Below are 27,728 nucleotides of genomic sequence, written 5' to 3'. Positions count from 1 at the left end.
ATGAGCTCTCTGGATTGCAAGCAGATGTATTGTCCAGAGCCTGAAGATGTGGTGTCTTAATATTCCTTTCTGTGCTTCTCTAGAAGCCTGCTTCTGTCTCCTATGTAATTCTGCCAAGCTCCTACCTTGCTAGCTTTACTCTCCCTTTAATAAGCTTGTTTCGTTGTTATTTTCCCCAGGAGAACTTAAATGATCAAATCAAAACTAAAAGAATGAATGGATAAAGCTACAGACTGGGAACAAACTCATTGCCTGAAGTCTCTGCAAAGAAACTACTCAGGAAATAGTTACAAGAGAAAAATACAGGACATAAGTAAGAATTTGTGCAAGGCACTATATGCCTTTGGCGAACAACAATTTTTAAGTTTTGCAATCTAACAGTGAGGCATTAATAGTTAACCATTAGATTTAGGCACTGATTTGAAGGAGTTAAATTCCCAGGCTGCCTTTTCAGAGCAGGGTGGGGCATTGGGGAAGCCAGAGACAGAAAAAAAGGCACCTGAATGCCCTGAGAAGGGGAAGCAGAACCTTCTGTCAACTCCCCTTCCTCTCCTGTGCTACAACTACTCCCCAGCTGAGGGTCTCCTGGTGCACACCAGCAATTGCAGCCCTGGCTGCACACACCTGCATGCAGAGTGACCCCTGTGAGCAGCCTTCCCACACCAGGAAGAGACTGCCACGTCCACGTCCTGTTTGCCTCTCCTCACAGCCACCCCTTCCCACTGGTGTGACAGTGCATGGCATGGCCAGTGGCTGGGGTCTGAGGGCAGGGGCAGCGACATCATCCCAGGCATCCTGGAATGCATCCTTTGGGGCACCGGACACCGGGAATGGGCCCCTCTCCGGCCCCTGGTTCAGCACACACAAGGTAAGTGCCCAGCGTGCAGCACCATGCTGGGGCCCAGGAACAGGAGACCTTGGGGAAAGGGGGGTACTCATTTCAGCCTCTCCCCTGTGTCCCCTGAAGAGCTCCATTCCAGCACCTGTTTGCTGCTGGCTCTGCTCCCTCTTCACCCTGTTTTTCAGCCTGCATTGCTCTGGCTTCCCACTCCGAGCAGTCCTTTCTGAGTAGGAGCTGGGCAGAGCTGTGCGGTTCTGCACTAGAGTATCACTGGTTTTTGTCATCCGTGTTTCTGTCGCTGTCAGTGCTGACAATGGTTTAGGCAACTGCTAAAGAGAGACTGGAGCAGCCCCTGAGAACTCGCAATTTGAAGCATCTGCTAACAATAAAAATTAATTGGACATTGATTAAACCCTTTACCTTTTCTCTGCTTTTTGTTTCACAAACTAAAGGCATGGAAGGATACCCAACATTCTTGTTTTTCTGTGCATAAGAGGCAAACCACTTTTTCACGATGTGAAATATTGGTATAAATTGTGCATAAAATGGCTTGCAACTTAGCTGCTCCCCTTTCTCTAGGAGCAGCCCAGTAGCAGGTGGTAGCCTGAGGAAGGCCCCAAAACCTTTCCCCTCTGGATTCTGCATTTGCTACTGGGTTGATATCCATTTGGAAGGATGCATTTTTCAGCCCCATGTTCTCAGAGCGATGGAAACGTGAGAATTCCTGTGCTCAGGTCCCTGGTGCAGCAGGACTCCTGGCTGATGGCTGGTGGCAGTGCTTCCCAGGACCAGAGCTGGGGTCTCTTATTGGAAGACAGGAATATGGAGCCAATGGTTTTACTGTGGGTTGTGAATGACGGTCCCAAGGCTGTGAGCTTGCACAGCTGCCAGAGGATGCCAGCAACAGGGAACTCCCTTGGCATGGGAATATCCACCTGCTTATTAAGGTGAGGGTTTTTTGTTTGCTTGGAAAACCTCCCAGCCATGCTCTTGTACTCCTTGGCATTGTTGCCTGAGTATTGCTGGTTTTTAAATGTGGTAGTTTTCTGGGTAGACCTTAATAATTTTTTAGAGCTGCTTGGGTGTCTGTGGATGAAACTGATATTCTGTCCTTTTATTTACTTTAGTTGTAGCTTTGGAGAAGTAATGGGTAACTATGGGTTATGTGTTGATGCCAACCTTAATTTTTCCAACAGGTAAATTATTCTGTCCACGCCCATTTTCACATTTTACATTTCTGGAAGCCTCAGAAACCATTTCCTCCTTCCATTCATGGCTATTCTAGCTGTGATTCAGTGGATGAGCCCAGTTTCAGGTCTTCACATATGGGCTCTTTCTCTTCACCTTTTCTTGAGGTTATTTTGTCCTCTTGGTTTGAAAAGGAGCTCTTTGTTTTCTCCCTCTACAAGAAACCATAACTGCACTGGCTCTCATCTGCCTGGAAGCATCCCAGGACAGCTGAAGTGAGTTACTTTTGGGGGAGTATTTCTCAGCCCCTTCAACCCCATCAGGAGGTGAAAGAGTGAGATCCCCTTTCAAGAGCTCCTAGACATGAAGGGCTTGGCATGGCTGCCAGTTGCAGTTGCCTAGTGCCACATGGGCATCAGAGACATCCACACAGGAGCAGCAGATCTGGCACCTTCCTTAGGGGAATCCATGGCACTAGGGTAAGCCTTAAATGATGTCTGTAAACATTCAGCTCCCTAGAGAAAGTTAAAGTGGCTGTGTCCATGTGGTTGTGTGGTATAATCCCTCTTTTTGCTGGCATTACATTTATTTGTCTTTTGTTTCAAATGGGATTATTCTCCTGAGAGGTCCCTGATCAGGCTGATTGGATGTTAGCTGTTGGCATAAGGGTAGAAGGGGGCACACATGGTCATGGGGAAAAAAAGGTGGAGATAGATTTCTCTTGGCACCAGCATGGATATAGTTGGTTGATACTGCCTGAGGAACTGCATCTCTGGAATCAGTAACACTCAAGCCCATGCTCCCACAGCCTTCCCTGTATATGCATGGTATGTTATGGGATATGAGTGTGTTTAATGGTGCAGTAAAATCTGATGAAATATGTACTTAGTTACCTGAAGTATTTCCTGCAAACTAATATAGTAATATTTTTTGTGTCTGCTGGAGTAATGAATGTAGGAAGCCACAACATGTGGGTTTTGTCTGCTTAATAGAAAGTGTATGTAATTGTCTCAGTGTAACATTTTTATTTCCCCTGGGACTTCTCATTAGTTTTTTTTTACTTTTTTCCAGAATTGTTGTTTATGGACAAAAACAGTTTGCAAGATTAGTTGAGATCATTATCTACAGTATTGATCTTGGTTTGACTTTGTATCAGAGAAGGAGGAAACAGCTGGGTGAGAACAGTCACTGAGAACTCAGATGTAATAGAATCATAGAATAGTTTGGGTTGGAAGGGACCTTATAGACCAGCTAGTTCCAAATCCCCTGCCATGCGCAGAGATAACTTCATCTAGACCATGTTGCTCAGAGCTCCATAATTCTGCATTTCAAATGTCTGTTGTGTGTAGACACTGTGTGTAGTTATTCAAGTGCAGAAGCTGAGCCTGAGATAGAAATTTATTTCACTTCTGCATCTTCCTTCTTTGCCCGTTTCTTCACAGACTCAGAGTTATTACTGCTGCCCAGACAGTCACCTCGAAAGATTGTCTTATTGTGTGGGTTGTAGTAATAAATCATTTCTGCTCTGTATTTAGGGGTTGACAATGCTGACAGTGCCTTCAGATGGATCTGTGACCTCTTGTCCCCTCACAGTATATCACAGCCTGTCTGGAGGTGAGTTTGTGCCTGATCCCTTGTGAGGTCTCATCAGCAGGCAGTAGTGGCTGTGATCAGGTGTGATGGGAAATCCCACAGATTAAGCACATTCTTGTAGAGGTCTTTCCACTCTGCCTTCTTTTATATAGATGAAATCTAGATTTTGTGTGGAATGCCACAATTAAGGTTTTTAGCTCATTCTGTTCAAAAAGAACATCTCCAGAGCTTCAACTCACCCCTCTTCACTAGGGCCTTGATGTCTAGTGCCACTGAGCGTTAGCAAAGTGAGAGCATCATTTGGTCCTGTTTTCCAGAGAAAGGCTATTAAAGACAAACCCTCCTGTGGGGTTTTTTTCCCCCACTTCATGTGTTTTCTAGGGGCTTTTAATGCTATTTTCTCAGTCTCTGCAGGATACCTGAGTCTCCAGTCTGCTCCCTGATGCACTGCAGATGTTAACTTTTCAGATTAATCAGTAAACCAGTCCCTGAGCATGGGGAAAGTAGAGACAAATGTCCTCACCTAGCTTTTTTCTGGTGTACTCATCTGTGAAGACTGCAGTGAAAAGTTTTTCCTCTTCAACACCATCCTCCCAAGTCCTTATTCTAAAACTGTTTACTGAAAGCAAACAAGGGTATCAAAACACTGACTCTGTTTCATCCTCTTGTCCTTCACCTGTCTGACTTCAGAGTTCACGCAGTTTCAGTTTCCTTTATCTTACTGGGAAATGTGTTTGGGAGAAAATGCTTACAATTTCCTAGGTATTAGGGAAATGTATATTATTTTCGGCCCTAATAAATCAAAACTTAGAAAGAGTACTTTGTTCAGCCTTTCAAATACAACCTTTTTGAATCTCTCATAAGGGAATTAAAAACTTAAGGGTTATAATGAAGCACACAATCACAGGATGGGTAAGGTTGGAAGGAATCACTGGAGATGATCGTGCTGAACCTCCCTGCTCAAGCAGGGTCCCCCAGAGCACGTTACTCAGGATTGTGTCCAGATGGCTTTTGAATCATTCCAGAGAAGGAGACTCCACAGTCTCCCTGGACAACCCGTTCCAGTGCTTTGTCACCCTCACAGTAAAAAAGTTCTTCCTCATGCTCAGATGGATCTCGTATATTCCAGTTTCTGCCCATTGCAGCTACAAGCAAGAAGAAGCATCTGGTGTTGTTCTGCTGTCAAGAATCCAGCAACTTTCCATGGTTAGGTCCCCATTTCACTGGTTTCTGCTAGAAAAGCATGTGTGGCTTTGGCTCATAAATGCAGGACTGTCAACTGGGCCAGCTTGCACCCAAGCTCTCAGGCTCTGCCAGAGCTGTAGGTCTGATCTGCCAGGGTTGTGTTCTGATTAGTTTTAGTGTGACCAAGAAGATGACATTAGAAGGCAAAATTCAACACTGGTTAGAAAGTGTTGCCCATATCTTTTTTCAGCCTCATACTTCCATTCTGCCTTGCTGAACATCAACTGTCCCTGCAGATATAAAGATCACATCTCTGGTGTGAAATGTGGCACAGCTTATTGACTGCAGCCTCCAGCTTAAGAGAGATCAGCTGCTGCTTGGGAACTTACTCATTACTCAGAGGTAAGGGAAATAAGTATGGGAGAGCATTATCCCTTGCCTGTCCCTTTGCACGGTACTATAAGCATGTCTGTATCATCCCAGCTCTCAAATTCCATGGGAAAATATATGGGTTTTTTCCATCAACCACTGCAAGCAGAGCGGGAGTAAACCATGGAGCTGTTTATACCTCTAAATATAGAGGAGGCTGGACATGGGGCAGCAGGTCTGGAACAGTGGGAAAGCAGCCCAAAGACTGGAGGCACTATGCAGTTTTATAAGCCTGCTTGAGGAGTGACCAGCTAATCTGGTTTCCACCAGGCTCATCTCTGGGTCCCAGAACAGAATTTTCTAGTGTGTGTTATTGGCAGGCCTCTACTACCCTGCTTGGGTTCTTCCTACAAAGCCTGGAAGGAGTCATGTGCCTGTGGCAGCTTCCCTGCTAAGGCCAGCATGGTGCTGGGCAGCAGACAACAGCAAACCCACCCAGATCCACATTCTCAGCTTGGGGCACACAGACACAAAGCAAAGGCTGTTGGTAGGAGAGCTCATAGTCCATCAGTTCTGGACATTTTCTTCTCAGCATTGCTGGCAGACCTGCTTGCAGGAGTGTCTCCTAGCCTGACAGACAGCAGAAGCTGGTGAACAAAACCCTTTTATTTAGGCTGATACCTCACAGCTCATTGTGAAGCAGTCTTGGTGGCTCTTCCTGGACACTTCATCCAGGACATTGGAAATGAATGATCTTGCCGAGCTGGGGCCATGCTAAGCACCAGCTATAGCTTGTCCAAGTATTTGTTGTCTGATTCTCACTGGGCTATTTTTCACAAATCTCAGAGTGTTTTCAATACTTCCCTTTCCAGCAGATGCTATGGTAAAATGAGTTTTAATTTTTTTCTGAGGATGCTAAATTACATTTGCACTTGAATTTTTTTCTTTTTGTTTTTTACTGATGATTGACGCGACAGCAAGTTAAACAGGAGCTTTGTAATTACACTAATCTGTTTTAAAAGGTTTGAGAATGTTAATTAGGGAATTTCTAGGCAGTAAGGAATATTACAATACTTGTCATTTGTCAGAAAGTGGAGTGCAGAAGACAAATGCAAAGAAACTTGAGTCACTAATTACACGTATCCTACCAAGTGCAGAATTTAGTTTTGCTTTGGACTGCTTCAAAATGGTATCTTAGAGGAAGATTGGGTGCATAGTATAGGCTGTGTCTGATATCCAGCTTGGCCACTGACTAGAGGGCTTAAAACAGGCACTGCTCTACAGCAAAGTGCTCCAGTGCAGCAGAATCAGATTTAGTATGGAGCCAGCAGAGCAGGTGAGTCCTCATCTTCCTTTTGTCAGCACTGAATAGGAAACACCAGGCATGGGATGAATCTGAATCCCTATGCTGCTTTGGAGGAGCCTGTCTCAATGCCATGCTTTGCCCTTCCTGTCCCCATCTTCTAGACTAGTCTGCAAATAATAGACTTTAAATTAAATTGGCTGTGGCTACTGTGTTAATTTTCGAGTCTCACAGCCTTGACTGTGAGTTGCAAAGTGATATAGGGTGGAAGAGTGGCTGCTCATACCAGCACCTGTCTGTTTCTGAGATTTCATGAGGTTGCTGTGTGGATCTAGGACATCGCTGTCACACAAAGCAGTGTGTTGCTCCATCTGTGCTTCTGCTGCTTCATTTGCCCTAGCACTCATTTGACTCCTTGATGAAGCAGTTTGTCTGGGTAAATTGACAGAAAAATACTCATTGATATAATTTTTGAAATAAAAATTGTCTTTCATGTAAAATCTCATCTGTAACACCCCCCCCCTTATGATTTTGGGATCCAAAGACTTCATTACTCATCAGAGCTTAAGTATGTTCTTTCTTTTCCTATGGTCTTGAGGTCTGCTTTGGGCACCAATAAAAAAGATGTCTGAATCTTATCCTTGCTTGTCTTTAACAGTCTGCCATATCTGATTTAGTCCTGTTTGAATGAATCAAAAGAAATCAAATTACTCAAGCAGAAATCTGACCAAACTGAAAGAACAAGGCTTTAGAAAGATGAACAAACAGCAGACTGGGCACTTCAGTCATAAGGGAGGTGAGGACCTTTGAAAAACCTGGCAAATTGAGCCTGTGATTATTTCATTTGGAGTTTTGGTGACATGTACAAACTGTTATGCTCATGTTTATAATGTCACCACAAATTGTCCCAGAAGAATGGCATTCATCGATGTGAGCAGTTGGGAGATATGCTTTCCATTCTTTGACTAATATGGACTTTGAAACATGTGGCCAGCAGCTTCAAAGAACAGCCAGTTGGTGTGTGAATCAACACCAGGCCTGGAGCAGAGCCCTTAAGAAAGGGATATTTGCAGTGTGCTCAAAAGTAAATAGTCAATATCAAACTAAGCAGATGTGTGCTGCTCGAACTGAGGTTATACCGGTATAACTCCATTCTCCTCAATGACGTTCGTCGTTGATTTACATCATCTAGGCTAGAAGCTTTGGCCTCATTTGATGATATGAGCTGCTTTGCCCATAATGGGGAAATGAAGAGAGATTATGGACCTATGATAGAGAGAAATCACAGAATCGTTAGAATTTAGCTCTTGGATGAGGCACAGAGTGACTCTCTGGCTGTGTTCCTCTTTGCACCCTGCTGTGTTTTGCAGAAACAACCCTGTGATGTAGAGGCCTCTGCTGAAGTGCAAGGTCTGGAGGAAGTCTCTCCACACCTGAAAACACGACTCAGAGCAAAGCAAATACTGCCTCCTTGGACAGGACTTCTTCATGGTGGCTGAGGTGAAGTGCTAGCATAGAAGTGCACATCCCTTTGTGGACAAGTCTACCTCTTCCTGACATTTAATTCCCTAGAACCAAATCAGCCTGAGCTGAAATCTCCCACTGAGTCCTAGCTAACATGTCAGATGACTTGACTGTCATCCCTCCCAAAACAAAGTAATTTTGCCAGCTGATACAGATTGCCCTTGAAGCCTTTTTCTTTAACAGCCAAGGATATCTCCACTGTAAAAAGGTTCCTGTGAAAAACAACCAAAATATGGGGTTTGTGTACATAACAGAATTTTACCCACACAGTTAACTCCCAGTTATAACCTAGTTTAATTTTTGGGCTCCAGCTTGAGAGTAAATAGATCGTGACGCCATTTACTTTGCTTTGTGACTCTAACCTACTACTTTGTAATGTTTCTCTTCCATTTTTTGGGGGGTATTGTTGTGGGCTTGGAGATTTTTTCTGCTTTGTAACTGTCAGAAGGTTCCTGTATGTATTGACTTCTTATCACATTATTCTCTTTCCTTTGTTTCTCTCTCCGTCAGTGACAGTTTTTGCTCCCAGCAGTGACTAAAGCACCATGAACATTATCATTCACTGTCTGTGTTACCGTGCAGCAGTGACTCAGTCATCAGGTCACAATGACCAAGAGCAAAGCTTGTAGTGTCTGCAGAAGCCTCAGTTAAATAAATAATCGCAGCTTTCACCTGATCAAGTCTCTAGACTCTCCATTTCTTGGCTATTGTACTGGTTCACACCAGAGTTAATGTTTTTCATAGTAATTTGTGTGGTCTGTGCTTTGGATTTGTGATGAAGTATTGCTGGCAATCAGGATGTTTAGTTATTTCTGAACAGTACTTGCACAGCATTGAGGTGTGTTTTGATTCTCATACTGCCCCATCAGTGTGTAGGCTGGGATGCACAAGGAGCTGGAAGGGGACACAGCTTGGGACAGTTGACCCCAACTGACCAAAGGAATATTCCATACCATATGGTATCATGCTCAGCATATAAAGCAGGGGGAAGAAGGGAAAAAGGGGACATTTGGGATTGGTCCTCTTAGGTAACCATTACCCATGATGGAGCCCTGCTTTCCTAGAAACAGCTGAATATCAGAAATTCCTGATATTGCTTTGCTTCTCATGTGGCATTTGCTTCATCTATTAAACTGTCTGTATCAACCCACAAGTTTTTGCACTTTCACCCTTCCAATTTTCTCCCCTATCTTTATGGAAGAGTGGCTCCAGCTGTGTGAGGCTGAGCTGCTGGCTGCTGTGACAACTGCACATCAGAGACTGCCAGGACAAACTGAAGAGCAGTGCATGGTTTAAAAAGCATGCATGTGAGAGATAATAGCATCTGGCTCATGAAAAGGGTACTCAGTTCTCCTTCATTTCTATAATTCCTGAAAAGGAATTTATCATCCTGACCCCATTTCTGTAGTAATCCCTGTCAAGAAGAAGGTCTTTACCCATTAAATCCTATACTAATGGTAAAATAGCAGAAAAGAAAAGACAACAAGTTCCATATTGGAGAATCCACATAAGATACAGTTGCTGAAAAACCAACAGTACTCAAAACTAGGGGAAAAAACATAACTGCCTTGTTATCTCTGTAAGTACCACATAACATATAAAAAGGTGTTAAAGGTACCTAGAAGGGATCATTCAGCTACACTGATCTTAGTTTTCTCTAGCAGAAGGCAACTATGGAATAGATGCTTTGCATTTTTGTGAACTAGACACCTACTCTTTATGGCAGCACTCACCATGAATTGCAAAATGCTAATAATACTTTTATGCTTTAAACCAGTAAACTACAGTTTTTAGTAAAAGGTCAAAATGCACAACTGCAATGTGTCACAGGGAGACAGCTGAGCAAACAAGAGCTCACTACCTATATCTCAGGCCCATGCAAGAAACTTGCATGTGAGAGCATTTCTTTAAAGAGTTTATTTTTTTTATTCCAAGATTTGAATCTTACAGTTTCAAACATAAGTATCTACAAATTCAAAGCATCCAGCTGTGTGTTTCTGTGTGTATACACCCATCTACATACGTGTGAATATTTCAGAGAATGCAGGACCTCTTGTTTTTAGATCATCACCGATAATCTAGCAGTTGTTTATATTTAAATGAATAATGCTGCTAAGCAGAAGGTTCTGCCTTCTGGAGTCCACTCAATTTTTTGCATTAGGAACTATCTGTAAATGATTAACACTCTCTCTGGAAATGAAACTCGGAGAGGCAAGTGCAAGAGGTGCAGGAAGGAAAGCAAGGAATTATTGCAGAGCACCCCTCTTCTTCAGGAGCAGCAGATTGGAAGGGCCTTTGGGCTGCTCATTCCCCTGCCATAAAATCAACTAATTCTTTTAACAGATGGATTCAACTTCATTCTAAATGCAGTCATGTCTTTTCTTGTTTCCCTCCCATGTTTTCACTCCTGTTAGAATATTTCTGAAATGCCACTGGCTTGGAAGCATTATCATTTCCTGCCTGTGTTTACTCCTGTCTGATGTGGGACTCTGTGTTTCAACAACTGAGCATGTTCACTCAGGTTGTGATATGGAGAAGCATTTTCTGTGAAGACCAAAGGAAGGGTTAGTTACAGCTAACAGAAGATTATTTGAGTCAGAATGGGAGACAAGCCTGCCTTTGTTTGAAAGTGATGCTGGAGAGGTGCTTGCTGGAAGAGGCATGCCATTCCTCTCAACTGGTAAAGGGAGATTTTTTAAAATAAAAATTATTTTGAGGACTTGGTAAATAATATATTAAGCTGGTTACATTTCTGCCAGGGTTTTCTGTTTCTGGTTGAGGCAGAGTCAGAAATAGCTCATTTGTACTTCAGCAAGACCTGTACTATAATAACAAGAGGGAATGAGCTATCTGAGCTTGGCTTAGAGGCACATTTGTGTACATGCAGAGGTTGTGTGTACATGCAGAGTGAGACATCTTTCCAAGAGTACTTCTTGTGCCTTGCCCTGTCTGATGTAACACTGAACAGCACTATTTACTCAGTTGTTCTGATAGCTCCCTTTCAGCTTGCCTCCAGCTTCCCATAAGCCTTGTGTCACCTCCTTGGCTCTCAGTTTAGGGGTCCAGGGAGCCACATTAAGCAGGGATAGGAGCAGCACAGCCTCTCAGTGTGAGCCAGACTGTAGCTTCTGGGGATTAATATATCTAGGCTTGGAGTGGTCTGGCTTGGACCAGAGCACCGTGTACACCAGGAATTAGACCTGGTCAAACAGGAATATTCAGAAACTCTGCTCCTGGGCAGCAGCAGAAGAATATCCTCAAGCCAGATGGCCATTTTATGGGAGAAGTTGGTCAGGTAGTGCTGGCTTGCCTCTGTGTTACTCCTCTGGGACCTGGAAACTGGCAAAAGTTTATAATGCTATTCTTGCTTTTCCTGGTATTTAATATTCTGTAGTTGCCATGGAGATGGTATGTGATGGTACTTGAGAAAATCTTTTTATTAAGATGTAATCAGCTATGATTGGCATTTTTTACAGTAATTGGAGAGGTTTTTATTTTCAATCTAGCAGGCACTATTAAAATAAAATGAAATTACATTAAATGAAATGGTCTTTGATCATGCCGCAAAATATCCCAGCAACTAAAGTGTCCCAAAGTATCACAGGCTCTTCACAGAAACTGTGAAAATCCATTCTGCCCCTTCTCCATCCTCCCATTTATTTCTAGTTTTAGGATTTCATTTCTGAAAATAAGAATTTGAAATTTAGGAGTTCAGAGGTTTGGTTTTAACTCTTCAAAAAGGGAAAAAAATACTACTCATAATGGTCTCTTACAACTACCTGAAAGTAGGTTGTAGTGAGGTGGGTGAGTCTTGTCTCCCTAGTAACGAGTAACAGCACAAGAAGAATTGGCCTCAGATTGTGTCAGGGAAGGTTTAATAGTACAGTAGGAAAAATTTCATCACAAAATGGTTCTCAAACATTGGAGCAGTCTGCCCAGGAACGAGGTTGAGTCACCATCCCTGAAGGTGTTTAAAAGACGTGTAGATATGGTGCTTAGGGACATGGTTTAGTGGTGGCCTTGGCAGTACTGGATTAATGGTTGGGCTGAATGGTCTTAGAGGTCTTTTTCAACTTAAATAATTATGATTCTAGGCTTGTTAACACTGCAGTGGATGGATTTGTTTGTATATAACCTTAGTAAGCTCATCAAAAGTTACTTTAGTTACTTTATTTCACAGTTCATATTCTCCAGCTTGGTTTGTTAACTGCTATGGATATTAATTAAAATAATCAGAGTGAGGAATATAAATAGGATCTCATGAAAATGCTTAAAACATGGAGATAAATGAGTCCCAGTTCTATAGTTGCTTTATCCTCTCAAGTTCCCACACCTTTTCATAATTTACTAGGCTCTCATTCCAGCCTTTGCAATTTGTTTCTTTTCTGGAAAAAAAAATTAGATTTGTGATGGAATGTAGTTACCAAGTCTCCTCTCTCTGTTCCCAACAAAGATGATACCAAATGTTTTAATTCTCTTTTTCTTGTGTATTGCACAATGCCTTTTTCCTTTTATGTATGTCACAATGAACAGATCAAATGTATTTTCATTTCATGTTCCCAGACTGGTAATTGCCCTTTTACTCTTATTTCAGCTGTCTTTCAGTACTTCATATGGACCTTAACCCATATCTGAGTATATGAATTGCACTATGAAAACCATTGAAACCAGGACCTTGTTTTATTTATACATCTGTAAAACACTGAGTACAGTCAGAGCTCTGTGAATAATAATAGCTAAATGATAAGCCTCTCCCAATTCCACATGGTAGCTCTTTGAAAAATATGTTTTTTGTTAAGGACTCTGAATTCCTCTTGCTTCAGAGTTAACTCATAATTGGGAGTTTAGAAGGCGTTCCACCCCTTACTCTTTTTTAATAAGATCCATTGAGATCTGACAAAATCCCAATTAATGGAAAGGGTGCATAGCTTTTGAAACAGTATATGCCATTAAATTTGTTGGCAACACCGTTAAATCACAAACATGTAGAGAAATCAAGAAAAATAGGAGCAACAGTTAACTAGCCTTGATGAGTGAGCCGACAGCAGACATCTAAAGTGTTTTGGGTTTTTTTGCTCATCAGTTCAATTTATAGGCATAGCAAGTTTCCATAAATAATGGCATATACCTTTTAGTCAGTGCAAGTTAAATTCCTTTTTCTAAGTTTTCATTTCACAGACCTGGCAACCGCAGTTTAATGTGCTTTCAGAAAACACACATGTAATGTGGATAAATTGCATTTCACCATATAACTGAGTTTCCAGTGCAGATTTTAGTCTGCAAGTGATAAACTTACTAGAATTATTGCCAAATATGCAGATTTCAGCCTGTCTTCCATTTGCCGTAAACAAACCCCTTCTTTTACTTTGACAATAAATAGAGACTTTGCATGTAAAATGTCATTTTAAGATACTGTCAAAATGATGTGAAAAGGTGCTCTGGGAAATAAGCATCAGGTCCTGCACAAGTGCTGGAAGCAGGACAGTACACAGCCATGTGTCACACTGCCACTCACTCATTTTGAATAGCAATGTGCTGCCACTCCATGTGGCAAATGGATTTTCCTGACTGATTGTTCAAGCCTCCTTTCCCCACGCCTTAGCTTGTGCAAGACCTTCATGTGACTGGGATGGGGGATGCCAGGCGAGTGCTGAGGGTGCCTTGCTTGAGGCAAATTTGCCATTTCTTGAAACTCATTCCCTCCAGCAGCCCCTGTACACATCAGTGCCACCACTGGCAGACTGTGCAGGGTCACCAGCTTAAAACCTTTGCTTGTGGCTTGGGAATTTTGACCTGCCTTTAGTGTTAAACATTGGCAGGTGGCTTATAAAGAGCATCATGCTAATGGGGTATATTTTGGATGGATTATTTCAGGCACTTAAGCAAGGCAGGGAGGGAGCAGGGGGCCAGAGGAAGGCATTCCTCAAGCCTGTTTTGCCACCAAGGAAATTGTTGGCAGATCCTCAATCTCAGTCCATGGTCTGCGTGCTCAGGTGATACCGAGAACGAACTTAAAAGTCGGTATCTGACTTTCATGGCTTGTTCCAAAACATATAAAGTTGAAGTAAATTAAATTTCTGTATTGTTTTTATTTTCTGGAAAACTTAAGGACAAGATGTTTCTTTGACAATCCTCATGCATTTGGAAGCAGTGGAAGAATGTGTCAACAGTTTGAAATCTGGGGTCTGACAAAGGGGCCTGTATGCTCAGACATGTTTCGGTGATGAAGAGACTTGCATTTTATGCTAATAGTTTTGAATATTTAAAGGTCTTTCCTGTAGAAGTCCTTAATTGACTGAAGCAGTACTATGGCTCTGAAGTTGTGTCTGCAATTGAATTCAACTGAGGTTTGTCTTGAGACTTATGTGTGGGAAGCTCTGCAGTGCTGTGGATGATATCACAGCTGGATACCACAACTGGAAACTCAGAGAATATCATGTTTATAACTATTAAACTGGCTGTTCCACCAGTCCTTTAGCCTCTGAAGGATGTTAATGGCAAACACTGCACAAATAATGAAGCCTTTCACATGATAAGATGAGATCAGAAGGGCTCTGGTGGCCTTCAGGGCAATGCAGCAACCATTTAGGTTTGATACAGTGATCTGTCTTCTGGTGCAGGTCATCTTTCATTCATGCATGGTTTTACTAGCCTGAGATATGCTATTCTGTTTTGTCTCTTCTCTTTGAGTGCTGCTGTATGTGATAAACTTTGTTCATTAGAAATTGCCTGCTGATTTAAGATTCACTCTGATTTGTAATGTTTGCAATGTAATTTTCCTCTTTACTTCATTTTTTCCCCATTGTTTTATTTAATATAAGCATGTGTGACTATGAACCTATATGAGACAGTTTTGCCATGCTGTAGCTGCGTGGTGTTACTGTACTTTCATCTCATCTCTCTGAACGGATCCATGTGATATTTGACCTCTGTAGGGCATTGTGCTCTGCTCTTAATCTTTCGGGGTCTGTCCAGGCCTGGGTTTGGAGGCATGGTGCTATCACCATACTAAGCAGAGCTCATTAACACCTGTCAGCCTGGAGCAGGCAGTGCAGTATATATGCCAACAGCAGGGCTCAGGTGAAACATGTGGTCATTGCAATAAAATGACCTGAGTCAGGAGGGTAAGTTTTGAGCCCAGACTGCCTCTACACATTTGCCTTGATCATACACATGCACTGTTTTTTTCTTGTGTGCAGACCAGGAGGTTGCTTAAGTTAGGCACAGAGGAGCGTCACCCAGTAATGATTTTAAGCTAAATGATGGAAGATTTAGCTTAGAAACAAGGAAGAAGCTTTTCACAATGAGGGCAATGAAGCACTTGAACAGCTTGCATAGAGAAATTGTGGATGCCCCATCCCTGGAAATGTTCAAGGGCAATTTGCGTGGGGCTTTGAGCAAGCTGGTAGAGTATAAGGTGTCTTGCCCAAGGCAGAGAGGTTGGAATTAAATGATATTTAAGGTCCCTTCCAACCCAAACCATTCTGTGAAGAGAAGAAAATTGACCTTTGTAAGATTGTGTCTGTTTAGACACAGGCTGGTCATCATAATAGGTATCTTATGTGTCCCACAGTGATACCTGAGCCAAGCTCACAAGTACCTGGTGAAAGTACACTGTGGTGCAAAAGGAGTTGCTGTTCTGGGGAGGATACCCATGATGCAGGGCACTGGAAGACTTAGTGCTGGAGATTTGATTCACAGCCTCTGGAGGCACACACTCAGGCCATCAGCAGTACCCACACACGGATCTGATTTGGCACATTATTTTAGATGACCGATGGAACACATGACCTCATCCTCTGCTCACCACCTGCATTCAAGTTTTACCTCCCGTGCTGGATGGGGACCCTCCTGTGGTCTGGCTCAAGATCAGTGGTGTTTCCTCCTTGAGGTGCTGGTTGCCCACTGAGTCCTGTGCAGTGTTTGTGATCCCCAGCTGAGAGCTGGGAGGAAGGAGCTGCAAGGGGTTATCCAGAAATGCAGCCATAATGATAGGATCAGCTTCTGGAACAAAAAGAGCCACAGAGAGACTGAGTCCTCTGCAGGGAGTAATAGGGATTTGTTACTTTTACTGATGTACATGCAATAAAATGATGGGGTAAATGAGGTGGCAGTTTCTGTTTTCTATTCCCCGCTCTCTCCTTTTTCTTAAACACTTCATGACAAGGCTGACAAGGCCACTTCTCCACCTCCTCACCAGGGAGCATGTTGTCATTTAAAAAGTACAAGTCTTTGGAAGCAAGAAAACAGTTTTGATTTAACTGCTGTTTTCTGAAGCTGCTGTGTGTGCAGGATGAAGTGGTCAAACTTTGGGCAAGATCAGTTCTCAGGATTTGATGCTACAGCATTAAGGCCTGAGGAAGGCAAACCCATCCCCTCGGCTTTCTGCGAGGCCTGGGTGTCCATGTCACAGCATTTCCCCAGAGAGGAAGGAGGCTGATCTCAGCAGGGACATCTGTGCTGCCGTGTGCTGAGACATCTCATCACACACTTCCCACTGGCTCCAGAGAGGTGTGTTCCCAGAGCATGGAAAACACAGTGTGTGAAAGCCCAGGATGTGCTGCTGGAACCCCCACTGGAGCATCCTGGGGAGAGGATGCAAGGGGAAGGATCTCCAGTGGCCATGAACCAGAGCGTATGGGCTAAACTCTTGAGTAATGTTTCTCACTGCGTGCTTCTTGTACCCAGGCTAGGCACTGATGCTGTAATAGTTAGCAGAGGGAGCCCTCTCACTTCCTGCATGCTCATCCCTGAATCCCTTTGGACCCATCAGTCATGTCTTGGTGACACCTGGCAGGCAGCCAGGCATTTCACTCAGAGCAGTTCTGTTGTCTGCTTCTCCTGCTGACTCGAAGCCACTGCAGAAACATATGGGCTGGAAATGGTTGGATTATGCTGTTTGGCTTAAATAAGAACATTATAATAGATTTGTAATAAGGCAGTTGTTTCTTCACACTTTTGGGGATGCCTTTTCTTAGTCTGGGAACTATCTAGCCACAGCAACAGTCCCCCCCCAAGTGCTTTCTGGACAACATATTGCTCGTTGGAAATGTTGAGGGGTAACAGTGTCTGTGGCTGGTAGGCACTGCCTGTTCATAGCTGCCCAGGGACCTTCTTGGACAAGTATCATGAAACCTGAGGTTGTGAGCACGGAGTTGGATGCTGCTTTACAGCCTGCAAACAGTTGTTATGCTGGGTTATATTACCATGACCTTGTTTATAAAAAATGATGGTATGTTTGTCTTCTCAACAAGGTAATGTTGAGAATGGTAATGTTGAGCACTATATAGAAGTGATCTTGAATGGGTTTTTAGTACACTTACCATAGCTTGCAATGTGTTAGAACATTTTGAAAGTGGACAGGGAGCTCTGTCAAGTACCTGTTGTTTGACCTTGCTGAAATGGCATCTTTAAATGGCTGCTTTCCAAGATAATGAATCCTGCTTGAATGTTTTTAATTTCTTGGCTTCATAGAAAGTTTGCAAATCTTACTGAAAATTAGACAGTCTGATTAGGAAATCTTTTCATGAACTAACACAATACATTAAAGAAACTGTCAGGAGACCTGTGTTCCTGGCTGCCCTGTCAAACAGTGGATATGTTAACACATAAGATGATCGTATTCCAATAGGGATGGTTTGATTGCTGATGATTTTCCTTCTGGATTATGTTAAAAACCAGGTCCTTTTGGGGGCGTAGTGGGGGGAAACTGTGTGTTGTTTTCAACTGAAACCTGCCTAGATTTTTATTTCACGAGATTTAAGAAAGTGTTTTACTGAAGGACAGCAAAACCACCTCCTGCACTGACCCACCCTTTCCATTCCCACTTGTTTACTACTAAGGTCTAGTCAACTGTGCAGAAGTATTTCTTATCACTTTACTCACTACAGCATGAACTCAGTGACTGAAAAGTACAAGAATTTTGTTTTGATTGGGTTATAATGTGCTATCAGAAAACCACCATTATATTGTTCTTCTTAATCTAATAACTATTTTTGTATTTCTTTGTTTTGTGATTTGCAGACTCAGCTCTTGGGAGTTTTACTTGCTGCTGCTTCAAATTTTCTCATTAGTGTTTCTTTGAATATACAGGTATGATATTGTTTCTCTTTATTCAGAGTTGTTTATAGTTAGCAAGTACTTCCATTCCAGTTTGGTTTTGGTGAAGTTCAAAATGCAAATTTTGTTGCAATTAATAAACATTCTCTCTTTCATTAACTGTAATTTAGCAGTGCCCTGCTGTAGTTGCTGGGAGTTGGGAGTTGTTGGTTGCTCTCAACCTGTTCTGTGCTGTGATTCTCATAGAGGAGTAGAAGAAATGTTCATAACTCTTCCTCCTGTTAATGTGCCAGAAGGAAATACCAGCTGTGACTCACTTGTGCTCCCACTGAACCTGGGAGGAAGGAAGGATACTGTGAGAGAATCAAAGGCTTTGCTGAAGTCCCAGAAGATTACATTAACTGACTTTTGTAGATCACCTAGGTGGGTTACCCTGTTACAGAATGAAATCAGGTTTGACAAGCAGAACTTTCTCCTCATGAAGCTGTGCTGGCTGCGACCACATTGGCCTCCAGGTGTTTTTCAATACTTCCCAGAATACTCTTTTCCATTATTTTACAGATGCTGAAGTGAGACTGACAGGTCTGTGTTTTCCAGGGTTCTCCTTCTTGTCCTTCTTGAAAATCAGGACAACATTTACCAGCTTCCAGTCAGCTGGGAGGTCTCTGGAATCCCACAACTGCTCAAAAAACATCAACAGAGATTTTGCAGTGGCATCAGCTAGTTCTTTGAGGATTCTTGGATTAATCCTATCAGTCCTTATAGATTTGTAGGGATCCAACTGAAGCAGCAGATCCTGCACAAGTTTAGGGTCAGCTGGGATCTGATCATTCTTGCAGCCATGATCCTCCAGCTCAGGGCACTGCGACCCCCTTGGTCCATCATCTGCATTGAAGACAGAGAAAAAATGCATTAAACACCTCTGCCTTGTCCATGTCCCTGTTGGTGAGGTGCCCATCCTCATCCTGTAACAGGCTGGTGTTATTTCTATGCTGCCTTTTGCCATTAATGTATTTGAAAAAACTCCATTTATTGTCCCTCACAGCAAACTGCATCTCTGTATTCTTCCCAGGTCACCTGGCCTTGCTTTCACTGGGCATACACCTTCCCTTTTTGTATTATTTCCAAGAGAAGATTGCTGTTCAGCCATGCATTCTGACTCGTCTGCTTGACTTCCAATATTGGGGAATTGCTGCTCCTGTGCCCCTAGGAGGTGATCCTTAAAAGGTGACCAGCACTGATAGACTCCAGCACTGCAAAAACATTTCCATGAGGACTTTTCTCACTAGTTCCCTGAGCAGCCTAAAATCTGCCTAAAATCTCATGTCCAGAGCTGAGGTTTTGCTGCACTTTTCCTCCTGTCAACAAAGATTTTAAACTCGATCACTTGGTGGTTGCTGTGGCCAAGACAGTGTCAGTCATCATGTCACTCACGAGATCCATTCTGTTGACAAGCAGCAGATCAAGGAGGGAATCTTTCTGAGTCATCTCCCTTAGTACCTGTTCCATAAATACATAAAGATGTAAAGGGTTTTACAAGATTGGATTCTGAAGCAAATTTGACCAATTTAGTTTTTCTTCTGCAATTAGAATAAAATAATCTGAGTAAACATTATTATATTAGTAATCATAAAAGTAATGGGAGGTGCTGCCCTTACAACTATGGTAAAGGGTTGTAGGATGTCATTTATAAATTCCTTTCTGTTTTAATAATTAGAATACATACTCAGTAGAAAGTTAAATTATTCATTATAATCTGTATCTTGTAGACTTTGTATTTTTAGGTCTTCTAACAGAAGTTTTTAAAGCACAGAAGACATTGTGTAAGTTGTCCAGAAGAAGTATTTTTGCTAGCTAGTATTTTAGAAGTTGTACAGATCTCATATAGAGCTACTTCTTTGTTTTTCTGTGAAAGATGAAACGGAAAGTTGTGGCATATAAAATCTTCTATGCATAGTAATCCGCTTTGTTAATGCTAGAAGGTTCTTCAATGATTCCCTCCTATTTTAAATGTCATTAGATGGAGAACCCCATAGAAAAAAACCTGTTCAGCCAGAGGTGGTAGGCAAGTTGAGATGACTGCTGTCTCTCCAATATGAGTTCCAGCCTGCTGCTGGTGACAGTGCTAGGACAGGCTCTAGGAAAACCTCTGAAGTTGAAGAGGAAAGGTAAAGGTGAAGTGAAGAAAAGTGAAGGTGAGGTGGAAATTCAGTCTAGCCATAATAATGGGGTTGTTTAGACTTCATGTCTTTTGTCTGCTGAGGGCACTGAGTGCCAAAGAAGATGCTTTGCAAGGGGTTGCACTGAGGCATGCAGGCAGACTTCTGTTGACTTGTAATCATAACAGCCCTTACTAGATTTGAACTATCAGCTTTTTAAATATTGATTAGGGAAGCCAAATAGCTCTCATTGCCATCTGACAGAATGTTTAAACTGATTTCTTTTTATCCTTTAAATTAGGTTTTTCTCCATTTAGTAACAGTATCTTCTGAATATGAATAATGACTTTCCCTAGATCTCAGCATTATTTTTCATACTCATATTAATTGGAAAGGCCAAATTTTTTTATTCTCTGTCCCTTTCTGACCATGCAGTCCATTATCCTACTTCTCTTCCCTCTAGCAGGTTGTCAACTAAAGAACAGCTCATTGTTTGCAATATATTTCAGCTGAGTTATAAACAGCCTCCACCTAAATACCATTTGTACAGATTACTGTGCAAAGAACACAGACATCTGGAGAAAGAAGGCTGTATGGGAGTTGCTGAGTTCACTTTCCTGTGTTTGCTGCACGTCTTTTCAATCTCACTGTGCCCTCAAGAGTTAATCCTAAAAGAATCTGGGGTGAAAACACATCTCAGGATTCAGTTAAGAACTTGTCCGATTTAAGTTTTGGCAGAAACTTGGATTCTTGAATAATAATTTGTGCATTATTTAATATTAATTTCATTTGTATCTTTATTGTGCTTTTTTTGTTTGTTTCTTTGTTTATAAAAATGGAAAATCCTGGATATTACTGTGAGGAACATGCAGGTCTGTGGCTCAAGTTTGATTTCCTTTTGCTCTTTTTCTCCTTGGAGGGCTAAACTTCTTCCTAGAATTTCATCCCTTGAACATATTCCACAGCACAATGCTGCAGTAAGGTGCTGTGTCTTCTCAACAAGAGCACTGACTAAGACTATGGGGTATTAAAACATTATTGCTGTTTGGCCCATATTCTGTCAAGTAGTCTACAGAGAAGCATGGGAGTATGGGGAAAATTCTTTACAACCTCCCCAGGCTCTGCAGGGAGACTTCTAAAATCAAACATCAAGCCATGGAGAAAAAGATTTCTTTTACCACCATTTGTACTGTAATAACATTTGATTTCTACCTTTTTTGACCCGTGTGCAGAGAGGCTGGAGAGTAATTTGAGAAAGGAAATTATAATCTGCAGAACTAATGTGGTAAACATTGCAACATTCCCAGTTATGACACTTTATTGATGGAGACTGCCTGGACTCTATTTCAGAAGATCAGTGTGATCAAAGACAAATTATCTTGCTATATACAGGTTCTTGCTGTACAGCCAGAGAGAAAACAATTACAACTTTTGTCAATGATACCTTGTTCATGTAACAGGAAGTGTTGATGAAGTATTACTTAAATATATGTTATACCTGTGCCAACTGGTTTTTCTTTAGAAAATAATGTTTTACTTGTGATCTCCTTGTGATCTAAGGTCAAACTGGAGATCGTAGCCAAATCATAAATTCTATTTAATTTATTTAGAGTCCTCCCTACAGAAGATATGACTAAGTGCAGCTTTTTACATTTTGAAATTGTATTTCTGGCAAGGATAGGTTTCATGGACAAGAACACCCTGCTGTCTGTTCCCCCTCTCCCAGTTTGTTGCCACAGTTCTGATTCTGCCCCATCTCCTCCCTTTGAGTGTTTACAGATTCAGAGCATAACTGCTGAACTTTGCTTTGAGACAAGAACAGATGTGTGCAGTGATAGCTAGGAAGCCCAAGCTAGTATTCACTTAGCATTTTTCAGGTTTATTCAGAGGTCTATTTTTTCAGCCTTTTCCACCAAGGAAGCACATCTGAAGCAGCACTGAGTTGACACAAAGCTCTGCAACAACAAGCCCAAAGTCATGTTTGAAAAGAAAATCTCAATGCACCTGGAACTTGAAGTTGACAGCCCCCTTAATTATTCCACTTCTGTCAGACATTAAGAACACAATGAAAACCTTTCTATTCATGCCTGTTCCTAACAATTAATTTTCTAGAAATGCGCTCATCTGCGACTGGTTTGCCAAGCAGAGCAGAAGCCCTACTACACAAGCAAGCTATGGTGGTGTGGGATTATCCTGCTGGGGCTTGGAGAGGTGGGCAATTTCACAGCCTACGGATTCGCCCCTGTTGCTCTTGTCGCTCCACTGGGATGTGTTTCTGTTATAGGTGAGATGATCTGCCATTTCTTGCTTGGGTATATGCTTTAATCAAATGCTTGCTTGTGGCTAGAGGAATAATATCACAGAAACTGCAGCAGGAACACAAGAGGAGAATGCTAATGTTGTGGTTTGAAAAGAAATTATTCATATAATTTCATGAGCTGACAGTCTGACAAAAACCGTCTACTTAAATCAGAGACTCTTCTAACGTATTTCTTTTTCCATGGTTTTGTCTTTAGTGTCTCTCTGTGCTCTGCTAGTTCCTGCCCAGTGCTGTAGCAGTGTTGCCAGCTCTGCAAGCCCCCTGAGAGGGGGACTGGCATCCTGCTGCATGCACAGAGCTGTGCTCTGATCCTGAGCACCTACAACATGGTTTCTGTATTGCCATCACACCAAGTGGTTTCTGCTGCCTGCTCCCTGCCCATCACCATGATTCAGATTGACGTGGGCAAACTTGCTTGACTCTCTGCAGTATGTGACAAAAAAGGCCTAGAAATTTGCTGAAATGTTTAGTAATTTATGGATATTACTAAACATGTTCATTTGTGCCTTTATGTACAGATTAGTTGGACTTTAGCTGAAGTGATGTGATATGATCTCACACTTTACTTCATGTAGAGGTTTCTGTTATTAAGGTACTCAGACAGATATGTCTGTTTCTTTGACAAAGTAACATACATTTAAAAATATATCATGTTGTGCTAGTGCAAAGCAGAGTAGACAGGGCAATATTATACAGAGACTGTAAAAACAGGAATACAGGGTGCAGCTGCATCCCTTAACCTAGTCACTTCACATCCACTGCTGAAACATTCAGGACTGAGATATCCCAACAATTCTGAATACGCTGGAGCTCATTTACTTGCTACTGGCAAGTGATAACATTTCATGATCTCCAGCTACCAGTTGCATGCTTGGAAGTGACATTGCAGTGAGTGATTCTGCATGGGAAGGTAGAAAAGATTAATTATCTTCCCAGTGGACTGCCTGGCTGTAGGGGAAGGAAGCAGCTAACCATATGTGGGTGCAATTTAGCAGAGAGAGAGGGGGAAGGAAACTGCAGGCAATTTACTGTAACCTTTAATTGTTAAACTATTGCAGAATTTCAGATATGAAGCCGTGTTAGTTCATCACAGTAGGAAAGGTTTCTCAAAGAAAGGAATGAGGTACTACCTGAGATGAAAATGTAAATTAATATGACATATCCCAGTGTGATTTTGGTGGCACTAGTTATATCTCTAACAACTGTAGGCATTGACAGATGTCTCTGAAGACCAAGGGATTTTGACCTCAGTTGCACAAACTGAATAAAATGCAAATACAGAAAATCTAGAAAGAAAATGTGAAAAGAAGTTAGTAAGAAAAAGATCCCAATTATTAAACTGAAAAAGATGAGATCACATTTAGGGTTGATTTTTATCCAAGCAGATTCCTTTTTTGCTTTTGCAAAATGCGAAGAAATTTTCCATCTCATTATTCCTTTAATTTCAATTTCCTTTCCTTATAACAAATATCAAGAAACCATTTTCCTAACTGTTATGTCTTACCAAAATTCTCATCCACGGTTTTGTTGTTTTTTTTTAACTGGCCCAGAATTCTTATTCTGCAAGATCCCAGAAAGCACTTTAATATCTTTTATTCCATTCCCATAAATCAGCTGACAGTATCCATTTCATAGCCCAAACAATAGAAATATCTGAAATTTTATTTAGTCTAGCAAATATTCCCTTAAGGAAGGGCAAGTGAAAATCATGTAGACAGACAATTACAGCAATAACTTCCCAGTAACACTTCCTGCTACAAGACACTTTCCTGTCTTTTGAAATTAAAGCCAGAGAGAGAGAGCTCCTCTTAAAGTCCTTTTAATTTTAAAAGAGTTCATCATTTAGGGCAATGACAAACTGACTAAGTTGCATGTGCATCATCTGCCAACAAATGGGCAAAGGGTGGTTTAGGCAGCAGGTCTTCCTATTTAAAAGATCAAGAAATATTTTTCCATTAAGTTATGACCTCTTTTAAGTGGTGGAGGGTGGCCTTTGCAGAGTCTAGGTGACAGGTTTTTTTGAGGTATTGTTGAATGTGTGTCTTTCATAAATAAATTTTTTTTAATGAACAAATGAAGTACTTGATAACAAACTCCAAATGTGTACCTGAACCCTAAGTCCAACCTTCTGAGAAGCATTTTGTTCCCAAATTCAGTGTCAACATGTCCCATATGGTAAGGGCTGACTCTCACTGACTTTGGAAATGCAGTACATATGGTGTACTGAGGAAAAATGTGCTTTGCAGTATGTCCAGTCATCTAGGGGATTCTCTGCAGATCTCTGTGACTCTGGGTTTGCATGGAAAGTTTCCTTTGCTTGGAAACCAGGGTTTGGAGGAGGATAAGGCAGACTGGAGCCTCTGCCCAGAATGGATTTGGGGCTGTACCCATCATATATCTACAGACTTCTGAGACAGGAAGCATCTTAAAATAGATGGAGCCAACATCTATTATGCTCTGCTACCACATTTAACTACATCCAACTGAATTCTGCACTTAACCCGGTATCAATTAAATAGTGAAAAGTTTGTGCCTCTTTCTATTCAGCTGGATGCTTCCAGTGACTGGTTTTAAAAAGAATCCAGCACCACAGATCATGAATTGGCAAGGTACCAAGAGATTTAATTTTTTTTTCTTAGAATTAAGCTAGAAAAACTATATTTTTTCTTCTTGCACAGTGGAAGTATTTCTGTGTGTGGTTGCAATGATGCAAGCTCTACATCTGTTCAGGGTTTTAAATAGTTTGAGAAGACAGCAGTTGTTTTCTTCAAGAGGAGAAATTAGTAAATTTTTAATTTAAGAGTGGAGGAGTAATACATGTTTGATGTGATCATTAAGAAACTTTCTATACTTAAAAAGTAAAACTCATGTTTTACACGTAGCTTGGGTAATTTTAGGTTGCAGTGGCTTTTAGCTCATCATCTTGCTTTTGCCTGCAGAAATGACTTGGGGGTGGGAAAGGTAAAGAGAAGCCAGTGGCATGGGAGATCATTTCTTCTGCAGTTTTCATTATACTGCATAGAGTTGTTTTACACTTGGCTCACTTAGTGTGACATTGTTAAGATCCCTTTGGATTTTTATATGCTCCTGTAAATAGCAGTGGGGTGCTTTAGGCTTTGAAAAGTTATATCCCTGATGTACTTTAAAAAGATTTTCAGATACTCTTGTAGAAGTGGATTTCTCCCACTCACTGTAATGTAACATCCTTGTGGCCCAAGAACTTGGAATTTTGAGGACTCTGTTTTTGAGGACTAATGATATCTAGGAAACATTCACCAAACTATTCTTTAAAATACTTGATTTGTACTTGTCTGGAAAATGCAACAAAAGGATTTTCAGGGTTTTTCTCTCTCTGCAGTGTGCATGTCCTATAATCCAGGTTCCAGGACTAAGCTCACCTTAATGGTTTTTCTTTCGAGCAATTTCTCAGATGGGGAATAAAGTTTCATATTTTGTTCACCACTTTTCCATTACTTATCTTTGATCATTATAGAAATGTTACAAATTCTGTGTGCAGGACAGATATCAAGTTTGGGGACGGACTGAAGCATCTCCAAGTTTTTCAGTACTGGCATGGTCCTGAATCACTTCAGCTTGTAAGATAGGCTGAGAATCTGTTCACATAAAGCATATTTTGAGGTCACATCTTGAAATGTGACTGGCAGCAACTGCATCCTCATGACTTGAACACTGCTCAACTGATTTAGGGCAAAATCAACTGGGTGAACTTAAACTGCTTGATTAGATGGAAGCACACCCTTAAGTTGAATAAAATACAGTAAATGCTTGATCTCAAAGTGAGATATTGCACAAACTGAGAGAGGTGCAACCGTCTTTGAATCATGTCAAGTTCTCCTGCATTGGTATTTCATCCAGACCACTGGTGAAATGGGTACAAAAGTATTCAGCTGAATGGGTGAGTCTAAATGCCATTACCTGACTAAAAGGCTTGAGCAAATGAGCATCTAAAGGAAACATTAAATTTTGTGGGTTTTTTTTTTTTTTTAAACTCTTGAAAACAGAGGTAGTACAAGCAGTCTATGCATTTATGAAGACAGCACTAATTTTTTTGAAATAGTACATGAAACTCATCTAGGAATCGAAAAGAGGAAAAGAAAGGACATGCTGTTATTTGGAGTTATGAACAGTTGTGACAAAAATTATTTAGTATAAAACTTGACAGTAAAAAAAAGAGGTAAGAAGATCATATTCATAAATAGCTTGAGTATCAGTTTAATAGTGAAATATACTTACAGTGAAATAGTTTTGCATAGGAAAAATAAATCAGGCACACTCACTTGAATTTTTTATGGCTGGATTGGACAAAACACAGAGAATACACACTATGGATTGGTATGCATTTTGTATCTTTTACTTCTCCTGTTGTGTGTTATCCCTTTCTTAAAGAGACAAACAAAACCCAATCCAAACTGCAGCTTTCATGTCTAGGAAGCAGAGGAGTTATTTTGTGAGCTGGATTCTCACCACTCATTGTCTGCTAGTGGCAGAACCCACACATCACACTGCTCTTCATTTCTGTTTGTGCTGGAGAAAACCTACATATGGAGATAATTGTAAACGATCACTCTCCTGACGCAATGAGCAGCTGATTTAGTTATGTGTAGCACCATTACAGCCCTTCCTCAACTTAATTGCATATGATGAAGAAACTTTTTTTTAATATAATTTTAAAATAATTTTATCATTTTTAAATTTACACTGAAATTATGCTGCAGTGAATACATAATCATTCAATCATGTGAATGTATGATCATTCAATATATAGTGAATATATATTAATTCACTAATAATGTAAACCAGCCTGGTTTATGCTGCCATATGAAAAGATGGTGATTTTTAGATAATGATTAAGCTCCTGAACAAACCCTTTTCCCCCATTTCCCACCCAACAGTTTTTATTTATCACAGTTTTGATGTAGTGTCAAATCATTTTCCATTTGAGTTTCACGAGCATTCAGAAAGGCTCTGTCATATAGATACAAGCATTTCACAGGACTTATTTATTTCACTAATTATTGATATTAATATAAGTGTTCAATCAAGGCATGAAACAAACTCAATTATAATAGAATATGTTGCTTCTGTAATGTTTCATCCTTAACAGATCACCTCCCATAAATTCTGTCTTTCTCTTCATCTAGCAGGCTGCTATTGTCAGTGGCAATG

The 27,728-nt window shown here is 41.2% G+C and overlaps 1 protein-coding gene across 3 annotated transcripts in view; it reads left to right on the top strand.

Annotated features, from left to right (window-relative positions):
• Window positions 1-466: 466 nt before the first annotated feature.
• The window catches only part of NIPAL2 (NIPA like domain containing 2), a 51,599-nt gene continuing 24,337 nt past the window's right edge, over window positions 467-27,728 (top strand). For 2 of the 3 annotated variants that reach the window (XR_014850213.1, XM_085053278.1), the window contains exons 1-3: window positions 467-868; window positions 18,027-18,095; window positions 22,334-22,505. Coding sequence is in view for 2 of the 3 variants with exons in the window: in XM_085053278.1 (XP_084909404.1) it covers window positions 629-868; window positions 18,027-18,095; window positions 22,334-22,505 (481 nt within the window). In the remaining variant the exon portion in view is untranslated. The remainder of the gene's footprint in view (window positions 869-18,026; window positions 18,096-22,333; window positions 22,506-27,728) is intronic. The other variant, XM_085053277.1, reaches the window with a different exon arrangement.

This window comes from Lichenostomus cassidix, chromosome 2, assembly GCF_008360975.1.
Source record: "Lichenostomus cassidix isolate B80296 chromosome 2, HeHo_3.0, whole genome shotgun sequence".
Taxonomy (NCBI): Eukaryota; Metazoa; Chordata; class Aves; order Passeriformes; family Meliphagidae; genus Lichenostomus; species Lichenostomus cassidix.
Note: the sequence above shows the minus strand (reverse complement) of the source record. Positions and strands in the feature narration are given on the sequence as shown.